General features: G+C 66.1%; 2 protein-coding genes across 2 annotated transcripts; both read left to right on the top strand.

Annotated features, from left to right (window-relative positions):
• The first annotated feature begins 8,268 nt into the window (after positions 1-8,268).
• On the top strand, positions 8,269-9,126 carry LOC141027004 (uncharacterized). Its single transcript, XM_073503915.1, has one exon. It carries the CDS (start codon positions 8,269-8,271, stop codon positions 9,124-9,126), a length of 858 nt encoding a protein of 285 aa, XP_073360016.1.
• A 15,123-nt stretch (positions 9,127-24,249) lies between these two features.
• On the top strand, positions 24,250-25,110 carry LOC141027008 (uncharacterized). The gene has a single exon (XM_073503917.1). The coding sequence runs from the start codon at positions 24,250-24,252 to the stop codon at positions 25,108-25,110; it is 861 nt and encodes a 286-aa protein (XP_073360018.1).
• Positions 25,111-25,670: the final 560 nt, after the last annotated feature.

The raw sequence follows: 25,670 nt of genomic DNA on the forward strand, positions 1-25,670 counted from the left end.
GTGGTTCCAACGATTGGCATCAGAGCGAGGTAAAGATCAGGGCGTGCCCGCGATGGCGCTCGTCCCGTACGCCGGCTGCTCGGGTGGCTCGGTGTCACAGCCGGTGCCCGTGCTCACAGGGGAGAACTACACCACCTCTGCCATCAAGGTGGAGGCCGACCTGGACGCCGCCGGGCTCCGGGAGGCGGTGGTGCCGCCAGAGGACGCGGCGTCGGTGGTGATCTCCAAGAAAGATAAGCTGGCGCGGGCTTACCTGTTGCGGGCGCTCGCCGACAATCTGTTGCTGCAGGTGGCTGCGAAGAAGACGGCGGCGGAGATATGGAGCGGCCTCAAGTCCCGGTTCGTCGGGGCCGATCGTGTCAGGGCGTCGCGGCTGGGCACGCTGCGCAGCGAGTTCGAGCTCCTGCGGATGGATGGCGGGGAGTCGCTCGACGCCTTTATGGGCAAGATCAGCGGCATGGCGACGCGCTACGCCGGGCAGGGATCGACCCTCGGCGATGCGGCGATGGTGAAGAAGTTGCTGGACTGCGTCCCGGATCGCCGGTATGCAGCGGTCGCCGGGATGGAGCAGTTCTGCGACCTGTCGACGCTGCTGTTCGCGGACGCACTGGGGCGACTGAAGGCGTTAGACGAGTTGCTGCGTCGACGCGGGCAGCCGGGCGTCGAGCGTGAAGACGACGAGCTGCTGTACACGGCGGCGCAATGGTGGGCGCGGGAACAGCGTCATGGAGGTGCGCGGGACAACGACAACGACGCGGCGAGCACAGCATTAGGCGGCGGGGTCATCGCGGAAAGTGCTACAAGTGCGGCGTGAGAGAGCATTTCAAGAGGGAGTGCCCCCTGCTGCGGAAGGAGCCGGCGGCGGGGCGCGCACTGCTGGTGGACTGTGACGTGGACAACGCCGGGCTGCTCTGAGCCGTGGCTTAGGGCGTGAATGATGGGCGAATAAGCCACGGCGACGAGCCGGGCACGTCAAGTGCGGGTATGGGCGCGCGCTGGGCATCCCGGGCGCATCGGGTCTGAGGAGTAGGGCGTGCGTGTGTGCGTCCGTTGGGTGCACGGGCGTGTCCATGCATCAGGGTAGTGTGTTGGGTCTGTTGGCGAGCCGTTGGCGGCCTCATCGGGCGCGAGCCGTTGGAGCTGGCCGTGTGACGGGGGCGTCGGGGCGCGTCGTGGGCGCGGTCAGAGCACGGAGGGCGCGGGCACGATCAGGGGCGAGTGTAGGCGTGGGTGCGTGCCCAGTACAGTGGCTCGGGGTATAAAGCCGCGGGGTGATCGTTGTAACAGATGACACGGTCAAGTTCGCGCTCGAGGGAAAAAGGAGGTGTGCGTGCATTGGAAAAACACCTGTGTCCACCACTCCTCTGATCTTCTTCTTCCTCTTTCTTTTGATCGAGCCGCGACAGCAGAGGGTGAGACGAGCGAGAGGGAGAGGAGAGCTAGGGCTAGGGAGTGGCGGTTCAAACAATTGGCACCAGAGCGAGGTAAAGATCAGGGCGTGCCGGCGATGGCGCTCGTCCCGTACGCCGGCGGCTCGGGTGGCTCGGTGTCACAGCCGGTGCCTGTGCTCACAGGGCAGAACTACGCCACCTGGGCCATCAAGGTGGAGGCCGACCTGGACGCCGCCGGGCTCCGGGAGGCGGTGGTGCCGCCAGAGGACGCGGCGTCGGTGGTGATCTCCAAGAAAGATAAGCCGGCGCGGGCTTACCTGCTGCGGGCGCTCGTCGACAATCTGCTGCTGCAGGTGGCAGCGAAGAAGACGGCGACGGAGATATGGAGCAGCCTCAAGTCCCGGTTCGTCGGGGCCGATCTTGTCAAGGCGTCACGATTAGGCACGCTGCGCAGCGAGTTCGAGCTCTTGTGGATGGATGGCAGGGAGTCGCTGGACGCCTTTGTGGCAAGATCAGCGGCATGGCGGCGCGCTACGCCGGGCTGGGATCGACCCTCGACGATGCGGCGATGGTGAAGAAGTTGCTGGACTGCGTCCCGGATCGCCGGTACGCGGCGGTCGCCGGAATGGAGTAGCTCTGCGACCTGTCGACGCTGCTGTTTGAGGACGCACTGGGCGACTGGAGGCGTTCGACGAGCGGCTGCGTCGACGCGGGCAGGCGGGCGGTGAGCGGGCAGATGGCAAGCTGCTATACACGGCGTCATGGAGGTGCGCGAGACGACGACGATGGCGCGGCGAGCACAACATCAGGCGGCAGGCTTGTCGCGGAAAGTGCTACAAGTGTGGCGTGAGAGGGCATTTGAAGACGGAGTGCCCCTGCTGCGGAAGGAGCCGGCGGCGGGGCGCGCACTGCTGGTGGACGGCGACGTCGACGACGCCGGGCTGCTCTGAGCCACGGCTTAGGGCGTGTATGATGGGCGAATAAGCCACGACGACGACCCGGGCACGTCAAGTGCGGGGATGGGCGCGCGCTGGGCATCCCGGGCGCGTCGGGTCCGAGGAGTAGGGCGTGCGTGTGTGCGTGTGTTGGGTGCACGGGCGTGTCCATGCACCAGGGTAGTGTGTTGGGTCTGTTGGCGAGCCGTTGGCGGCCTGATCGGGCGCGAGCCATTGGAGCTGGCCATAGGAGCTGTGCTCACAGGGGAGAACTACACCACCTGGGCCATCAAGGTGCAGGCCGACGTGGACGCCGCCGGGCTCCGGGAGGCGGTGGTGCCGCCAGAGGACGCGGCGTCGGTAGTGATCTCCAAGAAAGATAAGCTGGCGCGGGGTTACCTGTTGCGGGCGCTCGCCGACAATCTGCTGCTGTAGGTGGCTACAAAGAAGACGGCGGCGGAGATATGGAGCGGCCTCAAGTCCCGGTTCGTCGGGGCCGATCGTGTCAGGGCGTCGTGGCTGGGCACGCTGCGCAGCGAGTTCGAGCTCCTGCGGATGGATGGCGGGGAGTCGCTCAACGCCTTTGTGGGCAAGATCAGCGGCATGGCGACGCGCTACGCCGGGCTGGGATCGACCCTCGACGATGCGGCGATGGTGAAGAAGTTGCTAGACTGCGTCCCGGATCGCCGGTACGCGGCGGTCGCCGGGATGGAGCAGTTCTGCGACCTGTCGACGCTGCTGTTTGAGGACGCACTGGGCGACTGGAGGTGTTCGACGAGCGGCTGCGTCGACGCGGGCAGGCGGGCGGCGAGCAGGCAGAAGGCAAGCTGCTATACACGGCGGCGCAATGGCGGGCGCGGGAACGGCGTCATGGAGGTCCGCGGGACGACGACGATGGCGCGGCGAGCACAACATCAGGCGGCGGGGTTGTCGCGGAAAGTGCTACAAGTGCGGCGTGAGAGGGCATTTCAAGAGGGAGTGCCCCCTGCTGCGGAAGGAGCCAGGCGGGGCGCGCACTGCTGGTGGACGGCGACGTCGACGACGCCGGGCTGCTCTGAGCCGCGGCTTAGGGCATGAATGATGGGCGAATAAGCCACGACGACGAGCCGGGCTGCTCTGAGCCGCGGCGTAGGGCGTGAATGATGGGCGAATAAGCCACGACGATGAGCCGGGCATGTCATGTGCGGGTATGGGCGCGCGCTGGGCATCCCTGGCGCGTCGGGTCCGAGGAGTAGGGCGTCCGTTTGTGCATGTGTTTGGTGCACGGGCGTGTCCATGCACCAGGGTAGTGTGTTCCGTCTGTTGGCGAGCCGTTGGCGGCCTGATCGGGCGCGAGCCGTTGGAGCTGGCCGTGTGACGCGGGCATCGGGGCGCGGCGTGGGCGCGATCAGAGCACGGAGAGCGCGTGCACGATCAGGGGCGAGTGGAGGCGTGGGTGCGTGCCCAGTGCGCTGGCTCGGGGTATAAAGCCGAGGGGTGATTGTTGTAACAGATGACACGGTCAAGTTCGTGCTCGAGGGAACAAGGAGGCGTGCGTGCACTGGAAAAACACCTGTGTCCACCACTCCTCTGATCTTCTTCCTCTTTCTCTTGATCGAGCCACGACAACAGAGAGTGAGCCAAGCGAGAGGGAGACGAGAGCTAGGGCTAGGGAGTGGCGGTTCCAACAATTGGCATCAGAGCGAGGTAAAGATCAGGGCGTACCGGCGATGGCGCTCGTCCCATACACCGGCTGCTCGGGACGCGGCGTCGGTGCCAGCGAGGACGCGGCGTCGGTGGTGGTCTCACAGAAAGATAAGCCGGCGCGGGCTTACCTGCTGCGGGCGCTCGCCGACAATCTGCTGCTGCAGGTGGCTGCGAAGACGACGGCGGCGGAGATATGGAGCAGCCTCAAGTCCCGGTTCGTCGAGGCCGATCGTGTCAAGGCGTCACGATTAGGCACGCTGCACAGCGAATTCGAGCTCCTGCGGATGGATGGCAGGGAGTCGCTGGACGCCTTTGTGGGTAAGATCAGCGGCATGGCGGCGCGCTACGCCGGGCTGGGATCGACCCTCGACGATGCGGCGATGGTGAAGAAGTTGCTGGACTGCGTCCCGGATCGCCGGTACGCGGCGGTCACCGGGATGGAGCAGTTCTGCGACCTGTCGACGCTGCTGTTTGACAACGCACTGGGTGACTGGAGGCGTTCGACGAGTGGCTGCGTCGACGCGGGCAGGCGGGCGGCGAGCGGGCAGAAGGCAAGCTGCTATACACGGTGGCGCAATGGCGGGCGCGGGAACGGCGTCATGGAGGTGCGCGGGACGACGACGATGGCGCGGCGAGCACAGCATCAGGCGGCGGGGTTGTCGCGGAAAGTTTACAAGTGCGGCGTGAGAGGGCATTTCAAGAGGGAGTGACCCCTGCCGCGGAAGGAGCCGGCAGCGGGGCGCGCACTGCTGGTGGACGGCGACGTGGACGACGCCGGGCTGCTCTGAGCCTTGGCTTAGGGCGTGAAGGATGGGCGAATAAGCCACGACGACGAGCCGGGCACGTCAAGTGCGGGTATGGGCGCGCACTGGGCATCCCGGGCGTGTCGGGTCCGAGGAGTAGGGCGTGCGTGTGTGCGTGTGTTGGGTGCACGGGCGTGTCCATGCAGCAGGGTAGTGTGTTGGGTCTGTTGGCGAGCCGTTGGCGGCCTAATCGGGCGCGAGCCGTTGGAGCTGGCCGTGTGGCGCGGGCGTCGGGGCGCGGCGTGGGCGCGGTCAGAGCACGGAGAGCGCGGGCACGATCAGGGGCGAGTGGAGGCGTGGGTGCGTGCCCAGTGCGCTGGCTCGGGGTATAAAGCCGTGGGGTGATTGTTGTAACAGATGACACGGTCAAGTTCGTGCTCGAGGGAACAAGGAGGCGTGCGTGCATTGGAAAAACACCTGTGTCCACCACTCCTCTGAGCTTCTTCTTCCTCTTTCTTTTGATCGAGCCACGACAACAGAGAGTGAGCCAAGTGAGAGGGAGACGAGAGCTAGGGCTAGGGAGTGGCGGTTCCAACGATTGCCATCAGAGCTAGGTAAAGATCAGGGCGTGCCGGCGATGGCGCTCATCCCGTACGCCGGCTGCTCGGGTGGCTCGGTGTCACAGCCGGTGCCCGTGCTCACAGGGGAGAACTACACCACCTGGGCCATCAAGGTGGAGGCCGACCTAGACGCCGCCGGGCTCCGGGAGGCGGTGGTGCCGCCAGAGGACGCGGCGTCGATGGTGATCTCCAAGAAAGATAAGCTGGCGCGGGCTTACCTGTTGCGGGCGCTCGCCGACAATCTGCTGCTGCAGGTGGCTGCGAAGAAGACGGCGGCGGAGATATGGAGCGGCCTCAAGTCCCGGTTCGTCGGGGCCGATCGTGTAAGGGCGTCGCGGCTGGGCACGCTGCGCAACGAGTTCGAGCTCCTGCGGATGGATGGCGGGGAGTCGCTTGACGCCTTTGTGGGCAAGATCAGCAGCATGGCGACGCGCTACGCCGGGCAGGGATCGACCCTCGGCGATGCGGCGATGGTGAAGAAGTTGCTGGACTGCGTCCCGGATCGCCGGTACGCAGCGGTCGCCGGGATGGAGCAGTTCTGCGACCTGTCGATGCTGCTGTTCGCGGACGCACTGGGGCGACTGAAGGCGTTCGACGAGCGGCTGCGTCGACGCGGGCAGGCGGGCGGCGAGCGGGAAGACGACGAGCTGCTGTACACGGCGGCGCAATGGTGGGCGCGGGAACGGCGTCATGGAGGTGCGCGGGACGACGACGACGACGCGGCGAGCACAGCATTAGGCGGCGGGGTCGTCGCGGAAAGTGCGACAAGTGCGGCGTGAGAGAGCATTTCAAGAGGGAGTGCCCCCTACTGCGGAAGGAGCCGGCGGCGGGGCGCGCACTGCTCGTGGACGGCGACGTCGACGACGCCGGGCTGCTCTAAGCCGCGGCTTAGGGCGTGAATGATGGGCGAATAAGCCACGACGACGAGCCGGGCACGTCAAGTGCGGGTATGGGCGCGCGCTGGGCATCCCGGGCGCGTCGGGTCCGAGGAGTAGGGCGTGCGTGTGTGCGTCTGTTCGGTGCACGGGCGTGTCCATGCACCAGGGTAGTGTGTTCGGTCTGTTGGCGAGCCGTTGGCGGCCTGATCGGGCGCGAGCCGTTGGAGCTGGCCGTGTGACGCGGGCGTCGGGGCGCGGCGTGGGCGCGGTCAGAGCACGGAGAGCGCGGGCACGATCAGGGGAGAGTGGAGGCGTGGGTGCGTGCCCAGTGCGCTGGCTCGGGGTATACAGCTGCGGGGTGATTGTTGTAACAGATGACACGGTCAAGTTCGTGCTCGAGGGAACAAGGAGGCATGCGTGCATTGGAAAAACACCTGTGTCCACCACTCCTCTGATCTTCTTCTTCCTCTTTCTTTTGATCGAGCCACGACAACAGAGAGTGAGCCAAGCGAGAGGGAGACGAGAGCTAGGGCTAGGGAGTGGCGGTTCCAACTATCAGGGCGGGCCGGCGATGGCGCTCGTACCGTACGCCGGCTGCTCGGGCGGCTCGGTTTCACAGCCGGTGCCCGTGCTCATAGGGGAGAACTACACCACCTGGGCCATCAAGGTGGAGGCCGACCTGGACGCCGCCGGGCTCGGGAGGCGGTGGTGCCGCCAGAGGACGCGGCGTCGGTGGTGATCTCCAAGAAAGATAAGCCGGCGCGGGCTTACCTGTTGCGGGCGCTCGCCGACAAGCTGCTGCTACAGGTGGCTGCGAAGAAGACAGCGGCGGAGATATGGAGCGGCCTCAAGTCCCGGTTCGTCGTGGCAGATCGTGTCAGGGCGTCGCGGCTGGGCACGCTGCGCAGCGAGTTCGAGCTCCTGCGGATGGATGGCGGGGAGTCGCTCGACGCCTTTGTGGGCAAGAGCGGCATGGCGACGCGCTGCGCCGGGCTGGGATCGACCTTCGACGATGCGGCGATGGTGAAGAAGTTGCTGGACTGTGTCCCGGATCACCGGTACGCGGCGGTCGCCGGGATGGAGCAGTTCTGCGACCTGTCGACGCTGCTGTTCGAGGACGCACTGGGGCGACTGAAGGCGTTAGATGAGCGGCCGCGTCGACGCGGGCAGGCGGGCGGCGAGCGGGCAGACGATGATTTGCTGTACACGGCGACACAATGGTGGGCGCGGGAACGGCGTCATGAAGGTGCGCGGGACGACGACGACGACGCGGCGAGCACAGCATCAGGCGGCGGGGTCGTCGCGGAAAGTGCTACAAGTGCGGTGTGAGAGGGCATTTCAAGAGGGACTGCCCCCTGCTGCAGCAGGAGCCGGCGGCGGGGCGCGCACTGCTGGTGGACGGCGACGTCGACGACGCCGGGCTGCTCTGAGCCGCGGCTTAGGGCGTGAATGATGGGCGAATAAGCCACGACGACGACCCGGGCACGTCAAGTGCGGGTATGGGCGCGCGCTGGGCATCCCGGGCGCGTCGGGTCCGAGGAGTAGGGCGTGCGTGTGTGCGTGTATTGGGTGCACAGGCGTGTCCATTCACCAGAGTAGTGTGTTGGGTCTGTTGGCGAGCCGTTGGCGGCTTGATCGGGCGCGAGCCATTGGAGCTGGCCATGTGACGCGGGCGTCGGGGCGCGGCGTGGGCGCGGTCAAAGCATGGAGAGCGCGGGCACGATCAGGGGCGCGTGGAGGCGTGGGTGCGTGCCCAGTGCGCTGGCTCGGGGTATAAAGCCGCGGGGTGATTGTTGTAACAGATGACACGGTCAAGTTCGTGCTCGAGGGAACAAGGAGGCGTGCGTGAAAACACCTGTGTCCACCACTCCTCTGATCTTCTTCTTCCTCTTTCTTTTGATCGAGTCGCGACAGCAGAGGGTGAGCCGAGCGAGAGGGAGAGGAGAACTAGGGCTAGGGAGTGGCGGTTCCAACAATTGGCATCAGAGCGAGGTAAAGATCAGGGCGTGCCGGCGATGGCGCTCGTCCCGTACGCCGGCTGCTCGGGTGGCTCGGTGTCACAGCCGGTGCCCGTGCTCACTGGGGTGAACTACACCACCTGGGCCATCAAGGTGGAGGCCGATCTGGACGCCGCCGGGCTCCGGGAGGCGGTGGTGCCGCCAGAGGACGCGGCGTCGGTGGTGATCTCCAAGAAAGATAAGCCGGCGCGGGTTTACCTGTTGCGGGCGCTCGCCGACAATCTGCTGCTGCAGGTGGCTGCGAAGAAGACCCCAGCGGATATATGGAGCAGCCTCAAGTCCCGGTTCGTCGGGGCCGATCGTGTCAGGGCGTCGCGGCTGGGCACGCTGCACAGCAAGTTCGAGCTCCTGCGGATGGATGGCGAGGAGTCGCTCGACGCCTTTGTGGCCATGATCAGCGGCATGGCGACGCGCTACGTCGGGCAGGGATCGCTCCTCGACGATGCGGCGATGGTGAAGAAGTTGCTGGACTGCTTCCCAGATCGCCGGTACGCGGCGGTCGCTAGGATGGAGCAGTTCTGCGACTTGTCGACGCTGCTGTTCGCGGACGCACTGGGGCGACTGAAGGCGTTTGACGAGCGGCTGCGTCGACGCAGGCAGGCGGGCGGCGAGCGGGCAGACGACGAGCTGCTGTACACGGCGGCGATGGTGGGCATGGGAGCGGCGTCATGGAGGTGCGCGCGACGACGACGACGCGGCGAGCACAGCATCAGGCGGCGGGGTCGTCGCGGAAAGTGCTACAAGTGCGGCGTGAGAGGGCATTTCAAGAGGGAGTGGCCCCTGCTGCGGAAGGAGCCGGCGGCGGGGCGCGCACTGCTGGTGGACGGCGACGTCGACAACACCGGGCTGCTCTGAGCCGTGCCTTAGGGCGTGAATGATGGGCGAATAAGCCACGACGACGAGCCGGGAACGTCAAGTGCGGGTATGGGCGTGCGCTGGGCATCCCGGGCGCGTCGGGTTCGAGCAGTAGGGCGTGCGTGTGTGCGTCTGTTGGGTGCACGGGCGTGTCCATGCACCAGGGTAGTGTGTTCCGTCTGTTGGCGAGCCGTTGGCGGCCTGATCGGGCGCGGGCCGTTGGAGCTGGCCGTGTGACGCGGGCGACGTGGCGCGGCGTGGGCGCGGTCAGAGCACGGAGAGGGCGGGCACGATCAGGGGCGAGTGGAGGCGTGGGTGCGTGCCCAGTCGCTGGCTCGGGGTATAAAGCCGCGGGGTGATTGTTGTAACAGATGACACGGTCAAGTTCGTGCTCGAGGGAACAAGGAGGCGTGTGTGCACTGGAAAAACACCTGTGTCCACCACTCCTCTGATGTTCTTCTTCCTCTTTCTTTTGATCGAGCCACGACAACAGAGAGTGAGCCAAGCGAGAGGGAGACGAGAGCTAGGGCTAGGGAGTGGCGGTTCCAACAATTGGCATCAGAGCGAGGTAAAGATCAGGGCGTGCCGGCGATGGCGCTCGTCCCATACGCCGACTGCTCAGGTGGCTCCGTGTCACCGCCGGTGCCCGTGCTCACAGGGGAGAACTACACCACCTGGGCCATCAAGGTGGAGGCCGACGTGGACGCCGCCGGGCTCCGGGAGGCGGTGGTGCCGCCAGAGGACGCGACGTCAGTGGTGATCTTCAATAAAGATAAGCCGGCGCGGGCTTACCTGTTGCGGGCGCTCGCCGATAATCTGCTGCTGCAGGTGGCTAGGAAGAAGACGGCGACGGAGATATGGAGTGGCCTCAACTCCCGGTTCGTCGGGGCCGATCGTGTCAGGGCATCGCGGCTGGGCACGCTGCGCAGCGAGTTCGAGCTCCTGTGGATGGATGGCGGGGAGTCGCTCGACGCCTTTGTGGGCAAGATCAGCGGCATGGCGACGCGCTACGCCGGGCAGGGATCGACCCTCGGCGATGCGGCGATGGTGAAGAAGTTGCTGGACTGCGTCCCGGATCGCCGGTACGCAGCGGTCGCCGGGATGGAGCAGTTCTGCGACTTGTCGAAGCTGCTGTTCGCGGACGCACTGGGACGACTAAAGGCGTTCGACGAGCGGCTGCGTCGACGCGGGCAGGCGGGCGGCGAGCGGGAAGACGACGAGCTACTGTACACGGCGGCGCAATGGTGGGCGCGGGAACGGCGTCATGGAGTTGCGCGTGACTACACGACGACGCGGCGAGCACAGCATCAGGCGGCGGGGTCGTCGCGGAAAGTGCTACAAGTGCGGCGTGAGAGAGCATTTCAAGAGGGAGTGCCCCTGCTGTGGAAGGAGCCGGCGGCGGGGCGCGCACTGCTAGTGGACGGCGACGTCGACGACACCGGGCTGCTCTAAGCCGTGGCTTAGGGCGTGAATGATGGGCGAATAAGCCACGACGACGAGCCGGGCACGTCAAGTGCGGGTATGGGCGCGCGCTGGGCATCCCGGGCGCGTCGGGTCCGAGGAGTATGGCGTGCGTGTGTGCGTGTGTTGGGTGCACGGGCGTGTCCATGCACCAGGGTAGTGTGTTGGGTCTGTTGGCGAGCCGTTGGCGGCCTGATCGGGCGCGAGTCGTTGGAGCTGGCCGTGTGACGCGGGCGTCGTGGCGCGGCGTGGGCGCGGTCAGAGCACGGAGAGCGCGGGCACGATCAGGGGCGAGTGGAGGCGTGGGTGCGTGCCCAGTGCGCTGGCTCGGGGTATAAAGCCGTGGGGTGATTGTTGTAACAAATGACACTGTCAAGTTCGTGCTCGAGGGAACAAGGAGGCGTGCGTGCATTGGAAAAACACCTGTGTCCACCACTCCTCTGATCTTCTTCTTCCTCTTTCTTTCGATCGAGCCACGACAACAGAGAGTGAGCCAAGTGAGAGGGAGACGAGAGCTCGGGCTAGGGAGTGGCGGTTCCAACGATTGGCATCAGAGCGAGGTAAAGATCAGGGCGTGCCGGCGATGGCGCTCGTCCCGTACGCCGGCTGCTCGGGTGGCTCGGTGTCACAGCCGGTGCCCGTTCTCACAGGGGAGAACTACACCACCTGGGCCATCAAGGTGGAGGCCGACCTGGACGCCGCCGGGCTCCGGGAGGCGGTGGTGCCGCCAGAGGACGCGGCGTCGGTGGTGATCTCCAAGAAAGATAAGCTGCCGCGGGCTTACCTGTTGCGGGCGCTCGCCGACAATCTGCTGCTGCAGGTGGCTGCTAAGAAGACGACAGCGGAGATATGGAGCGGCCTCAAGTCCCGGTTCGTCGGGGCCGATCGTGTCAGGGCGTCGCGGCTGGGCACGCTGCGCAGCGAGTTCGAGCTCCTGCGGATGGATGGCGGGGAGTCGCTCGACGCCTTTGTGGGCAAGATCAGCGGCATGGCGACGCGCTACGCCGGGCTGGGATCGACCCTCGACGATGCGGCGATGGTGAAGAAGTTGCTAGACTGCGTCCCGGATCGCCGGTACGCGGCGGTCGCCGGGATGGAGCAGTTCTGCGACCTGTCGACGCTGCAGTTCGAGGACGCACTGGGGCGACTGAAGGCGTTCGATGAGCGGCTGCGTCGACGCGGGCAGGCGGGCTGCGAGCGGGCAGACGACGAGCTGCTGTACACAGCGACGCAATGGTGGGCGCGGGAACGGCGTCATGGAGGTGCGCGGGACGATGACGACGACGCGGCGAGCACAGCATCAGGCGGCAGGGTCATCGCGGAAAGAGCTACAAGTGTGACGTGAGAGGGCATTTCAAGAGGGAGTGCCCCCTGCTGCAGAAGGAGCCGGCGGCGGGGCGCGCACTGCTGGTGGACGGCGACGTCGACGACGCCGGGCTGCTCTGAGCCGCGGCTTTGGGCATGAATGATGGGCGAATAAGCCACGACGACGACCCGGGCACGTCAAGTGCGGGGATGGCCGTGCCCTGGGCATCCCGGGCGCGTCGGGTCCGAGGAGTAGGGCGTGCGTGTGTGCGTGTGTTGGGTGGACGGGCGTGTCCATGCACCAGAGTAGTGTGTTGGGTCTGTTGACGAGCCGTTGGCGGCTTGATCGGGCGCGAGCCATTGGAGCTGGCCGTGTGAGGCGGGCCTCGGGGCGCGGCGTGGGCGCGGTCAGAGCATGGAGAGCGCGGGCACGATCAGGGGCGAGTGGAGGCGTGGGTCCGTGCCCAGTGCGTTGGCTCGGGGTATAAAGCCGCGGGGTGATTGTTGTAACAGATGACACGGTCAAGTTCGTGTTCGAGGGAACAAGGAGGGGTGCGTGCACTCGAAAAACACCTGTGTCCACCACTCCTCTGATCTTCTTCTTCCTCTTTCTTTTGATCGAGCCACGACAACAGAGGGTGAGCCGACCGAGAGGGAGAGGAGAGCTAGGGCTAGGGAGTGGCGGTTCCATCAATTGGCATCAGAGCGAGGTAAAGATCAGGGCGTGCCGGCGATGGCGCTCGTCCCGTACGCCGGCTGGTCGGGTGGCTCGGTGTCACAGCCGGTGCCCGTGCTCACAGGGGAGAACCACAACACCTGGGCCATCAAGGTGGAGGCCGACCTGGACGCCGCCGGGCTCCGGGAGGCGGTGGTGCCGCCAGAGGACGCGGCGTCGGTGGAGATCTCCAAGAAAGATAAGCCGGCACGGGCTTACCTGTTGCGGGCGCTCGCCGACAATCTGCTGCTGCAGGTGGCTGCGAAGAAGACGCCAGCGGAGATATGGAGCGGCCTCAAGTCCCGGTTCGTCGGGGCCGATCGCGTCAGGGCGTCGCGGCTGGGCACGCTGCGCAGCGAGTTCGAGCTCCTGCGAATGGATGGCGAGGAGTCGCTCGACGCCTTTGTGGGCAAGATCAGCGGCATGGCGACGCGCTACACCGGGCAGGCATCGCCCCTCGACGATGCAGCGATGGTGAAGAAGTTGCTGGACTGCTTCCGAGATCGCCGGTACGCGGCGGTCGCTGGGATGGAGCAGTTCTGCGACTTGTCGAAGCTGCTGTTCGCGGACGCACTGGGACGACTAAAGGCGTTCGACGAGCGGCTGCGTCGACGCGGGCAGGCGGGCGGCGAGCGGGAAGACGACGAGCTACTGTACACGGCGGCGCAATGGTGGGCGCGGGAACGGCGTCATGGAGTTGCGCGTGACTACACGACGACGCGGCGAGCACAGCATCAGGCGGCGGGGTCGTCGCGGAAAGTGCTACAAGTGCGGCGTGAGAGAGCATTTCAAGAGGGAGTGCCCCTGCTGTGGAAGGAGCCGGCGGCGGGGCGCGCACTGCTAGTGGACGGCGACGTCGACAACACCGGGCTGCTCTAAGCCGTGGCTTAGGGCGTGAATGATGGGCGAATAAGCCACGACGACGAGCCGGGCACGTGAAGTGCGGGTATGGGCGCGCGCTGGGCATCCCGGGCGCGTCGGGTCCGAGGAGTATGGCGTGCGTGTGTGCGTGTGTTGGGTGCACGGGCGTGTCCATGCACCAGGGTAGTGTGTTGGGTCTGTTGGCGAGCCGTTGGCGGCCTGATCGGGCGCGAGTCGTTGGAGCTGGCCGTGTGACGCGGGCGTCGTGGCGCGGCGTGGGCGCGGTCAGAGCACGGAGAGCGCGGGCACGATCAGGGGCGAGTGGAGGCGTGGGTGCGTGCCCAGTGCGCTGGCTCGGGGTATAAAGCCGTGGGGTGATTGTTGTAACAAATGACACTGTCAAGTTCGTGCTCGAGGGAACAAGGAGGCGTGCGTGCATTGGAAAAACACCTGTGTCCACCACTCCTCTGATCTTCTTCTTCCTCTTTCTTTCGATCGAGCCACGACAACAGAGAGTGAGCCAAGTGAGAGGGAGACGAGAGCTCGGGCTAGGGAGTGGCGGTTCCAACGATTGGCATCAGAGCGAGGTAAAGATCAGGGCGTGCCGGCGATGGCGCTCGTCCCGTACGCCGGCTGCTCGGGTGGCTCGGTGTCACAGCCGGTGCCCGTTCTCACAGGGGAGAACTACACCACCTGGGCCATCAAGGTGGAGGCCGACCTGGACGCCGCCGGGCTCCGGGAGGCGGTGGTGCCGCCAGAGGACGCGGCGTCGGTGGTGATCTCCAAGAAAGATAAGCTGCCGCGGGCTTACCTGTTGCGGGCGCTCACCGACAATCTGCTGCTGCAGGTGGCTGCTAAGAAGACGACAGCGGAGATATGGAGCGGCCTCAAGTCCCGGTTCGTCGGGGCCGATCGTGTCAGGGCGTCGCGGCTGGGCACGCTGCGCAGCGAGTTCGAGCTCCTGCGGATGGATGGCGGGGAGTCGCTCGACGCCTTTGTGGGCAAGATCAGCGGCATGGCGACGCGCTACGCCGGGCTGGGATCGACCCTCGACGATGCGGCGATGGTGAAGAAGTTGCTAGACTGCGTCCCGGATCGCCGGTACGCGGCGGTCGCCGGGATGGAGCAGTTCTGCGACCTGTCGACGCTGCAGTTCGAGGACGCACTGGGGCGACTGAAGGCGTTCGATGAGCGGCTGCGTCGACGCGGGCAGGCGGGCTGCGAGCGGGCAGACGACGAGCTGCTGTACACAGCGACGCAATGGTGGGCGCGGGAACGGCGTCATGGAGGTGCGCGGGACGATGACGACGACGCGGCGAGCACAGCATCAGGCGGCAGGGTCATCGCGGAAAGTGCTACAAGTGTGACGTGAGAGGGCATTTCAAGAGGGAGTGCCCCCTGCTGCAGAAGGAGCCGGCGGCGGGGCGCGCACTGCTGGTGGACGGCGACGTCGACGACGCCGGGCTGCTCTGAGCCGCGGCTTTGGGCATGAATGATGGGCGAATAAGCCACGACGACGACCCGGGCACGTCAAGTGCGGGGATGGCCGTGCCCTGGGCATCCCGGGCGCGTCGGGTCCGAGGAGTAGGGCGTGCGTGTGTGCGTGTGTTGGGTGGACGGGCGTGTCCATGCACCAGAGTAGTGTGTTGGGTCTGTTGACGAGCCGTTGGCGGCTTGATCGGGCGCGAGCCATTGGAGCTGGCCGTGTGAGGCGGGCCTCGGGGCGCGGCGTGGGCGCGGTCAGAGCATGGAGAGCGCGGGCACGATCAGGGGCGAGTGGAGGCGTGGGTCCGTGCCCAGTGCGTTGGCTCGGGGTATAAAGCCGCGGGGTGATTGTTGTAACAGATGACACGGTCAAGTTCGTGTTCGAGGGAACAAGGAGGGGTGCGTGCACTCGAAAAACACCTGTGTCCACCACTCCTCTGATCTTCTTCTTCCTCTTTCTTTTGATCGAGCCACGACAACAGAGGGTGAGCCGACCGAGAGGGAGAGGAGAGCTAGGGCTAGGGAGTGGCGGTTCCATCAATTGGCATCAGAGCGAGGTAAAGATCAGGGCGTGCCGGCGATGGCGCTCGTCCCGTACGCCGGCTGGTCGGGTGGCTCGGTGTCACAGCCGGTGCCCGTGCTCACTGGGGAGAACCACAACACCTGGGCCATCAAGGTGGAGGCCGACCTGGACGCCGCCGGGCTCCGGGAGGCGGTGGTGCCGCCAGAGGACGCGGCGTCGGTGGAGATCTCCAAGAAAGATAAGCCGGCACGGGCTTACCTGTTGCGGGCGCTCGCCGACAATCTGCTGCTGCAGGTGGCTGCGAAGAAGACGCCAGCGGAGATATGGAGCGGCCTCAAGTCCCGGTTCGTCGGGGCCGATCGCGTCAGGGCGTCGCGGCTGGGCACGCTGCGCAGCGAGTTCGAGCTCCTGCGAATGGATGGCGAGGAGTCGCTCGACGCCTTTGTGGGCAAGATCAGCGGCATGGCGACGCGCTACACCGGGCAGGCATCGCCCCTCGACGATGCAGCGATGGTGAAGAAGTTGCTGGACTGCTTCCGAGATCGCCGGTACGCGGCGGTCGCTGGGATGGAGCAGTTCTGCGACTTGTCGAAGCTGCTGTTCGCGGACGCACTGGGGCGACTGAAGGCGTTCGACGAGCGGCTGCGTCGATGCGGGCAGGCGGGCGGCGAGCGGGCAGAGGACGAGCTGCTGTACACGGCGGCGCAATGGTGGGCGCGGGAACGACGTCATGGAGGTGCGCGGGACGATGACGACGACGCGGCGAGCACAGCATCAGGCGGCGGGGTCGTCGCGGAAAGTGCTACAAGTGCGGCGTGAGAGGGCATTTCAAGAGGGAGTGGCCCCTGCTGCGGAAGGAGCCGGCGGCGGGGCGCGCACTGCTGGTGGACGGCGACGTCGACGACGCCGGGCTGCTCTGAGCCGTGGCTTAGGGCGTGAATGATGGGCGAATAAGCCACGACGACGAGCCGGGCACGTCAAGTGCGGGTATGGGCGCGCTGGGCATCCCGGGCGCGTCGGGTCCGAGGAGTAGGGCGTGCGTGTGTGCGTCTGTTGGGTGCACGGGCGTGTCCATGCACCAGGGTAGTGTGTTCCGTGTGTTGGCGAGCCGTTGGCGGCCTGATCGGGCGCGAGCCGTTGGAGCTGGCCGTGTGATGCGGGCGTCGGGGCGCGGCGTGGGCGCGGTCAGAGCATGGAGAGCGCGGGCACGATCAGGGCGAGTGGAGGCGTGGGTGCGTGCCCAGTGCGCTGGCTCGGGGTATAAAGCCGCGGGGTGATTGTTGTAACAGATGACACGGTCAAGTTCGTGCTCGAGGGAACAAGGAGGCGTGCGTGCACCGGAAAAACACCTGTGTCCACCACTCCTCTGATCTTCTTCTTCCTCTTTCTTTTGATCGAGCCACGACAACAGAGAGTGAGCCAAGCGAGAGGGAGACGAGAGCTAGTGCTAGGGAGTGGCGGTTCCAACAATTGTCATCAGAGCGAGGTAAAGATCAGGGCGTGCCGGCGATGGCGCTCGTCCCATACGCCGACTGCTCGGGTGGCTCGGTGTCACAGCCGGTGCCCGTGCTCACAGGGGAGAACTACACCACCTGGGCCATCAAGGTGGAGGCCGACGTGGACGCCGCCGGGCTCCGGGAGGCGGTGGTGCTGCCAGAGGACGCGACGTCGGTGGTGATCTCCAAGAAAGATAAGCCGGCGCGGGCTTACCTGTTGCGGGCGCTCGCCGACAATCCGCTGCTGCAGGTGGCTGCGAAGAAGACGCCAGCGGAGATATGGAGCGGCCTCAAGTCCCGGTTCGTCGGGGCCGATCGCGTCAGGGCGTCGCGGCTGGGCACGCTGCGCAGCGAGTTCGAGCTCCTGCGGATGGATGGCGAGGAGTCGCTCGACGCCTTTGTGGGCAAGATCAGCGGCATGGCGACGCGCTACACTGGGCAGGCATCGCCCCTCGACGATGCGGCGATGGTGAAGAAGTAGCTGGACTGCTTCCGAGATCGGCGGTACGCGGCGGTCGCTGGGATGGAGCAGTTCTGCGACTTGTCGAAGCTGCTGTTCGCGGATGCACTGGGCGACTGAAGGCGTTCGACGAGCGGCTGCGTCGATGCGGGCAGGCGGGCGGCGAGCGGGCAGAGGACGAGCTGCTGTACACGGCGGCGCAATGGTGGGCGCGGGAACGACGTCATGGAGGTGCGCGGGACGATGACGACGACGCGGCGAGCACAGCATCAGGCGGCGGGGTCGTCGCGGAAAGTGCTACAAGTGCGGCGTGAGATTGCATTTCAAGAGGGAGTGGCCCCTGCTGCGGAAGGAGCCGGCGGCGGGGCGCGCACTGCTGGTGGACGGCGACGTCGACGACGCCGGGCTGCTCTGAGCCGTGGCTTAGGGCGTGAATGATGGGCGAATAAGCCACGACGACGAGCCGGGCACGTCAAGTGCGGGTATGGGCGCGCTGGGCATCCCGGGCGCGTCGGGTCCGAGGAGTAGGGCGTGCGTGTGTGCGTCTGTTGGGTGCACGGGCGTGTCCATGCACCAGGGTAGTGTGTTCCGTCTGTTGGCGAGCCGTTGGCGGCCTGATCGGGCGCGAGCCGTTGGAGCTGGCCGTGTGATGCGGGCGTCGGGGCGCGGCGTGGGCGCGGTCAGAGCACGAAGAGCGCGGGCACGATCAAGGGCGAGTGGAGGCGTGGGTGCGTGCCCAGTGCGCTGGCTCGGGGTATAAAGCCGTGGGGTGATTGTTGTAATAGATGACACGGTCAAGTTCGTGCTCGAGGGAACAAGGAGGCGTGCGTGCATTGGAAAAACACCTGTGTCCACCACTCCTCTGATCTTCTTCTTCCTCTTTCTTTCGATCGAGCCACGACAACAGAGAGTGAGCCAAGCGAGAGGGAGACGAGAGCTAGGGCTAGGGAGTGGCGGTTCCAACGATTGGCATCAGAGCGTGGTAAAGATCAGGGCGTGCCGGCGATGGCGCTCGTCCCGTACGCCGGCTGCTCGGGTGGCTCGGTGTCACAGCCCGTGCCCGTGCTTATAGGGGAGAACTACACCACCTGGGCCATCAAGGTGGAGGCCGACCTGGACGCCGCCGGGCTCCGGGAGGCGGTGGTGCCGCCAGAGGACGCGGCGTCGGTGGTGATCTCCAAGAAAGATAAGCCGGCGCGGGCTTACCTGTTGCGGGCGCTCGCCGACAATCTGCTGCTGCAGGTGGCTGCTAAGAAGACGACGGCGGAGATATGGAGCGGCCTCAAGTCCCGTTTCGTCGGGGCCGATCGTGTCAGGGCGTCGCGGCTGGGCACGCTGCGCAGCGAGTTCGAGCTCCTGCGGATGGATGGCGGGGAGTCGCTCGACGCCTTTGTGGGCAAGATCAGCGGCATGGCGACGCGCTACGCCGGGCTGGGATCGACCCTCGACGATGCGGCGATGGTGAAGAAGTTGCTGGACTGCGTCCCGGATCGCCGGTACGCGGCGGTCGCCGGGATGGAGCAGTTCTGCGACCTGTCGACGCTGCAGTTCGAGGACGCACTGGGGCGACTGAAGGCGTTCGATGAGCGGCTGCGTCGACGCGGGCAGGCGGGCAGCGAGCGGGCAGACGACGAGCTGATGTACACAGCGACGCAATGGTGGGCGCGGGAACGGCGTCATGGAGGTGCGCGGGACGATGACGACGACGCGGCGAGCACAGCATCAGGCGGCAGGGTCGTCGCGGAAAGTGCTACAAGTGTGACGTGAGAGGGCATTTCAAGAGGGAGTGCCCCTGCTGCAGAAGGAGCCGGCGGCGGGGCGCGCACTGCTGGTGGACGGCGACGTCGACGACGCCGGGCTGCTTTGAGCCGCGGCTTTGGGCATGAATGATGGGCGAATAAGCCACGACGACGACCCGGGCACGTCAAGTGCGGGGATGGCCGTGCGCTGGGCATCCCGGGCGCGTCGGGTCCGAGGAGTAGGGCGTGCGTGTGTGCGTGTGTTGGGTGCACGGGCGTGTCCATGCACCAGAGTAGTGTGTTGGGTCTGTTGGCGAGCCGTTGGCGGCTTGATCGGGCGCGAGCCATTGGAGCTGGCCGTGTGAGGCGGGCCTCGGGGCGCGGCGTGGGCGCGGTCAGAGCATGGAGAGCGCGGGCACGATCAGGGGCGAGTGGAGGCGTGGGTGCGTGCCCAGTGCGCTGGCTCGGGGTATAAAGCCGCGGGGTGATTGTTGTAACAGATGACACGGTCAAGTTCGTGCTCGAGGGAACAAGGAGGCGTGCGTGCACTCGAAAAACACCTGTGTCCACCACTCCTCTGATCTTCTTCTTCCTCTTTCTTTTGATCGAGCCACGACAACAGAGGGTGAGCCGAGCGAGAGGGAGAGGAGAGCTAGGGCTAGGGAGTGGCGGTTCCATCAATTGGCATCAGAGCGAGGTAAAGATCAGGGCGTGCCGGCGATGGCGCTCGTCCCGTACGCCGGCTGCTCGGGTGGCTCGGTGTCACAGCCGGTGCCCGTGCTCACTGGGGAGAACCACACCACCTCGGCCATCAAGGTGGAGGCCGACCTGGACGCCGCCGGGCTCCGGGAGGCGGTGGTGCCGCCAGAGGACGCGGCGTCGGTGGAGATCTCCAAGAAAGATAAGCCGGCACGGGCTTACCTGTTGCGGGCGCTCGCCGACAATCTACTGCTGCAGGTGGCTGCGAAGAAGACGCCAACGGAGATATGGAGCGGCCTCAAGTCCCGGTTCGTCGGGGCCGATCGCGTCAGGGCGTCGCGGCTGGGCACGCTGCGCAGCGAGTTCGAGCTCCTGCGGATGGATGGCGAGGAGTCGCTCGACGCCTTCGTGGGCAAGATCAGCGGCATGGCGACGCGCTACACCGGGCAGGCATCGCCCCTCAACGATGCGGCGATGGTGAAGAAGTTGCTGGACTGCTTCCGAGATCGCCGGTACGCGGCGGTCGCTGGGATGGAGCAGTTCTGCGACTTGTCGAAGCAGCTGTTCGCAGACGCACTGGGGCGACTGAAGGCGTTTGACGAGCGGCTGCGTCGATCCGGGCAGGCGGGCGGCAAGCGGGCAGAGGACGAGCTGCTGTACACGGCGGCGCAATGGTGGGCGCGGGAACGACGTCATGGAGGTGCGCGGGACGATGACGACGACGCGGCGAGCACAACATCAGGCGGCGGGGTCGTCGCGGAAAGTGCTACAAGTGCGGCGTGAGAGGGCATTTCAAGAGGGAGTGGCCCCTGCTGCGGAAGGAGCCGGCGGCGGGGCGCGCACTGCTGGTGGACGGCGACGTCGACGACGCCGGGCTGCTCTGAGCCGTGGCTTAGGGCGTGAATGATGGGCGAATAAGCCACGACGACGAGCCGGGCACGTCAAGTGCGGGTATGGGCGCGCTGGGCATCCCGGGCGCGTCGGGTCCGAGGAGTAGGGCGTGCGTGTGTGCGTCTGTTGGGTGCACGGGCGTGTCCATGCACCAGGGTAGTGTGTTCCGTCTGTTGGCGAGCCGTTGGCGGCCTGATCGGGCGCGAGCCGTTGGAGCTGGCCGTGTGATGCGGGCGTCGGGGCGCGGCGTGGGCCCGGTCAGAGCACGGAGAGTGCGGGCACGATCAGGGGCGAGTGGAGGCGTGGGTGCGTGCCCAGTGCGCTGGCTCGGGGTATAAAGCCGCGGGGTGATTGTTGTAACAGATGACACGGTCAAGTTCGTGCTCGAGGGAACAAGGAGGCGTGCGTGCACCGGAAAAACACCTGTGTCCACCACTCCTCTGATCTTCTTCTTCCTCTTTCTTTTGATCGAGCCACGACAAGAGAGAGTGAGCCAAGCGAGAGGGAGACGAGAGCTAGTGCTAGGGAGTGGCGGTTCCAACAATTGTCATCAGAGCGAGGTAAAGATCAGGGCGTGCCGGCGATGGCGCTCGTCCCATACGCCGACTGCTCGGGTGGCTCGGTGTCACAGCCGGTGCCCGTGCTCACAGGGGAGAACTACACCACCTGGGCCATCAAGGTGGAGGCCGACGTGGACGCCGCCGGGCTCCGGGAGGCGGTGGTGCTGCCAGAGGACGCGACGTCGGTGGTGATCTCCAAGAAAGATAAGCCGGCGCGGGCTTACCTGTTGCGGGCGCTCGCCGACAATCTGCTGCTGCAGGTGGCTGCGAAGAAGACGCCAGCGGAGATATGGAGCGGCCTCAAGTCCCGGTTCGTCGGGGCCGATCGCGTCAGGGCGTCGCGGCTGGGCACGCTGCGTAGCGAGTTCGAGCTCCTGCGGATGGATGGCGAGGAGTCGCTCGACGCCTTTGTGGGCAAGTTCAGCGGCATGGCGACGCGCTACACCGGGCAGGCATCACCCCTCGACGATGCGGCGATGGTGAAGAAGTTGCTGGACTGCTTCCGAGATCGCCGGTACGCGGCGGTCGCTTGGATGGAGCAGTTCTGCGACTTGTCGAAGCTGCTGTTCGCGGACGCACTGGGGCGACTGAAGGCGTTCGACGAGCGGCTGCGTCGATGCGGGCAGGCGGGCGGCGAGCGGGCAGAGGACGAGCTGCTGTACACGGCGGCGCAATGGTGGGCGCGGGAACGACGTCATGGAGGTGCGCGGGACGATGACGACGACGCGGCGAGCACAGCATCAGGCGGCGGGGTCGTCGCGGAAAGTGCTACAAGTGCGGCGTGAGAGGGCATTTCAAGAGGGAGTGGCCCCTGCTGCGGAAGGAGCCGGCGGCGGGGCGCGCACTGCTGGTGGACGGCGACGTCGACGACGCCGGGCTGCTCTGAGCCGTGGCTTAGGGCGTGAATGATGAGCGAATAAGCCACGACGACGAGCCGGGCACGTCAAGTGCGGGTATGGGCGCGCTGGGCATCCCGGGCGCGTCGGGTCCGAGGAGTAGGGCGTGCGTGTGTGCGTCTGTTGGGTGCACGGGCGTGTCCATGCACCAGGGTAGTGTGTTCCGTGTGTTGGCGAGCCGTTGGCGGCCTGATCGGGCGCGAGCCGTTGGAGCTGGCCGTGTGATGCGGGCGTCGGGGCGCGGCGTGGGCGCGGTCAGAGCACGGAGAGCGCGGGCACGATCAGGGGCGAGTGGAGGCGTGGGTGCGTGCCCAGTGCGCTGGCTCGGGGTATAAAGCCGCGGGGTGATTGTTGTAACAGATGACACGGTCAAGTTCGTGCTCGAGGGAACAAGGAGGCGTGCGTGCACCGGAAAAACACCTGTGTCCACCACTCCTCTGATCTTCTTCTTCCTCTTTCTTTTGATCGAGCCACGACAACAGAGAGTGAGCCAAGCGCGAGGGAGACGAGAGCTAGTGCTAGGGAGTGGCGGTTCCAACAATTGTCATCAGAGCGAGGTAAAGATCAGGGCGTGCCGGCGATGGCGCTCGTCCCGTACGCCGGCTGCTCGGGTGGCTCGGTGTCACAGCCGGTGCCCGTGCTCACTGGGGAGAACTACACCACCTGGCCCATCAAGGTGGAGGCCGACCTGGACGCCGCCGGGCTCCGGGAGGCGGTGGTGCCGCCAGAGGACGCGGCGTCGGTGATGATCTCCAAGAAAGATAAGCTGGTGCGGGCTTACCTGTTGCGGGCGCTCGCCGACAATCTGCTGCTGCAGGTGGCTGCGAAGAAGATGGCGACGGAGATATGAAGCGGCCTCAAGTCCCGGTTCGTCGGGGCCGATCGTGTCACGGCGTCGCGGCTGGGCACGCTGCGCGGCGAGTTAGAGCTCCTACGGATGGATGGCGGAGAGTCGCTCGACGCCTTTGTGGGCAAGATCAGCTTTGCGACGCGCTACGCCGGGCTGGGATCGACCCTCGACGATGCGGCGATGGTGAAGAAGTTGCTGGACTGCGTCCCGGATCGCCGGTACGCGGCGGTCGCCGGGATGGAGCAGTTCTGCGACCTGTCGACGCTGCTGTTCGAGGACGCACTAGGGCGACTGAAGGCGTTCGATGAGCGGCTGCGTCGACGCGGGCAGGCGGGGGGCGAGCGGGCAGTCGACGAGCTGCTGTACACGGGGACGCAATGGTGGGCGCGGGAACGGCGTCATGGAGGTGCGCGGGACGACGACAACGACGCAGCGAGCACAGCATCAGGCGGCGGGGTCGTCGCGGAAAGTGCTACAAGTGCGGCGTGAGAGGGCATTTCAAGAGGGAGTGCCCCCTGCTGCAGAAGGAGCCGGCGGCGGGGCGCGCACTGCTGGTGGACGGCGACGTCGACGACGCCGGGCTTCTCTGAGCCGCGGCTTAGGGCATGAATGATGGGCGAATAAGCCACGACGACGACCCGGGCACGTCAAGTGCGGGGATGGGCGCGCGCTGGGCATCCCGGGCGCGTCGGGTCCGAGGAGTAGGGCGTGTGTGTGTGCGTCTGTTGGGTGGACGGGCGTGTCCATGCACCAGAGTAGTGTGTTCGGTCTGTTGGCGAGCCGTTGGCGGCTTGATCGGGCGCGAGCCATTGGAGCTGGCCGTGTGACGCGGGCGTCGGGGCGCGGCGTGGGCGCGGTCATAGCATGGAGAGCGCGGGCACGATCAGGGGCGAGTGGAGGCGTGGGTGCGTGCCCAGTGCGCTGGCTCGGGGTATAAAGCCGCGGGGTGATTGTTGTAACAGATGACACGGTCATGTTCGTGCTCGAGGGAACAAGGAGGCGTGCGTACACTAGAAAAACACCTGTGTCCACCAGTCCTCTGATCTTCTTCTTCCTCTTTCTTTCGATCGAGCCACGACAACAGAGAGTGAGCCAAGTGAGAGGGAGACGAGAGCTAGGGCTAGGGAGTGGCGGTTCCAACGATTGGCATCAGGGCGAGGTAAAGATCAGGGCGTGCCGGCGATGGCGCTCGTCCCGTACGCCGGCTGCTCGGGTGGCTCGGTGTCACAGCCGGTGCCCGTGCTCACAGGGAAGAACTACACCACCTGGGCCATCAAGGTGGAGGCTGACCTGGACGCCGCCGGGCTCCGGGAGGCGGTGGTGCCGCCAGAGGACGCGGCGTCGGTGGTGATCTCCAAGAAAGGTAAGCTGGCGCGGGCTTACCTGTTGCGGGCGCTCGCCGACAATCTGCTGCTGCAGGTGGCTGCTAAGAAGACGGCGGCAGAGATATGGAGCGGCCTCAAGTCCCGGTTCGTTGGGGCCGATCGTGTCAGGGCGTCGCGGCTGGGCACGCTGCGCAGCGAGTTCAAGCTCCTGCGGATGGATGGCGGGGAGTCGCTCGACGCCTTTGTGGGCAAGATCAGCGGCATGGCGACGCGCTACGCCGGGCTGGGATCGACCCTCGACGATACGGCGATGGTGAAGAAGTTGCTGGACTGCGTCCCGGATCGCCGGTACGCGGCGGTCGCCGGGATGGAGCAGTTCTGCGACCTGTCGACGCAGCTGTTCGAGGACGCACTGGGGCGACTGAAGGCGTTTGATGAGCGGCTGCGTCGATGGGCAGGCGGGCGACGAGCGGGCAGACGACGAGCTGCTGTACTCGGCGAGGCAATGGTGGGCGCGGGAACGGCGTCATGGAGGTGCGCGGGACGACGACGACGACGCGGCGAGCACAGCATCAGGCGGCGGGGTCGTCGCGGAAAGTGCTACAAGTGCGGCGTGAGAGGGCATTTCAAGAGGGAGTGCCCCCTGCTGCAGAAGGAGCCGGTGGCGGGGCGCGCACTGCTGGTGGACGGCGACGTCGACGACGCCGGGCTGCTCTGAGCCGCGGCTTAGGGCATGAATGATGGGCGAATAAGCCACGACGACGACCCGGGCACGTCAAGTGTGGGGATGGGCGCGCGCTGGGCATCCCGGGCGCGTCGGGTCCGAGGAGTAGGGCGTGCGTGTGTTGGGTGCACGGGCGTGTCCATGCACCAGAGTAGTGTGTTGGGTCTGTTGGCGAGCCGTTGGCGGCTTGATCGGGCGCGAGCCATTGGTGCTGGCCGTGTGACGCGGGCGTCGGGGCGCGGCGTGGGCGCGGTCAGAGCATGGAGAGCGCGGGCACGATCAGGGGCGAGTGGAGGCGTGGGTGCGTGCCCAGTGCGCTGGCTCAGGGTATAAAGCCGCGGGGTGATTGTTGTAACAGATGACACGGTCAAGTTCATGCTCGAGGGAACAAGGAGGCGTGCGTGCACTAGAAAAACACCTGTGTCCACCACTCCTCTGATCTTCTTCTTCCTCTTTCTTTTGATCGAGCCGCGACAGCAGAGGGTGAGCCGAGCGAGAGGGAGAGGAGAGCTAGGGCTAGGGAGTGGCGGTTCCAACAATTGGCATCAGAGCGA

Source organism: Aegilops tauschii, chromosome 1 (genome assembly GCF_002575655.3).
Source record: "Aegilops tauschii subsp. strangulata cultivar AL8/78 chromosome 1, Aet v6.0, whole genome shotgun sequence".
Classification (NCBI taxonomy): domain Eukaryota; kingdom Viridiplantae; phylum Streptophyta; class Magnoliopsida; order Poales; family Poaceae; genus Aegilops; species Aegilops tauschii.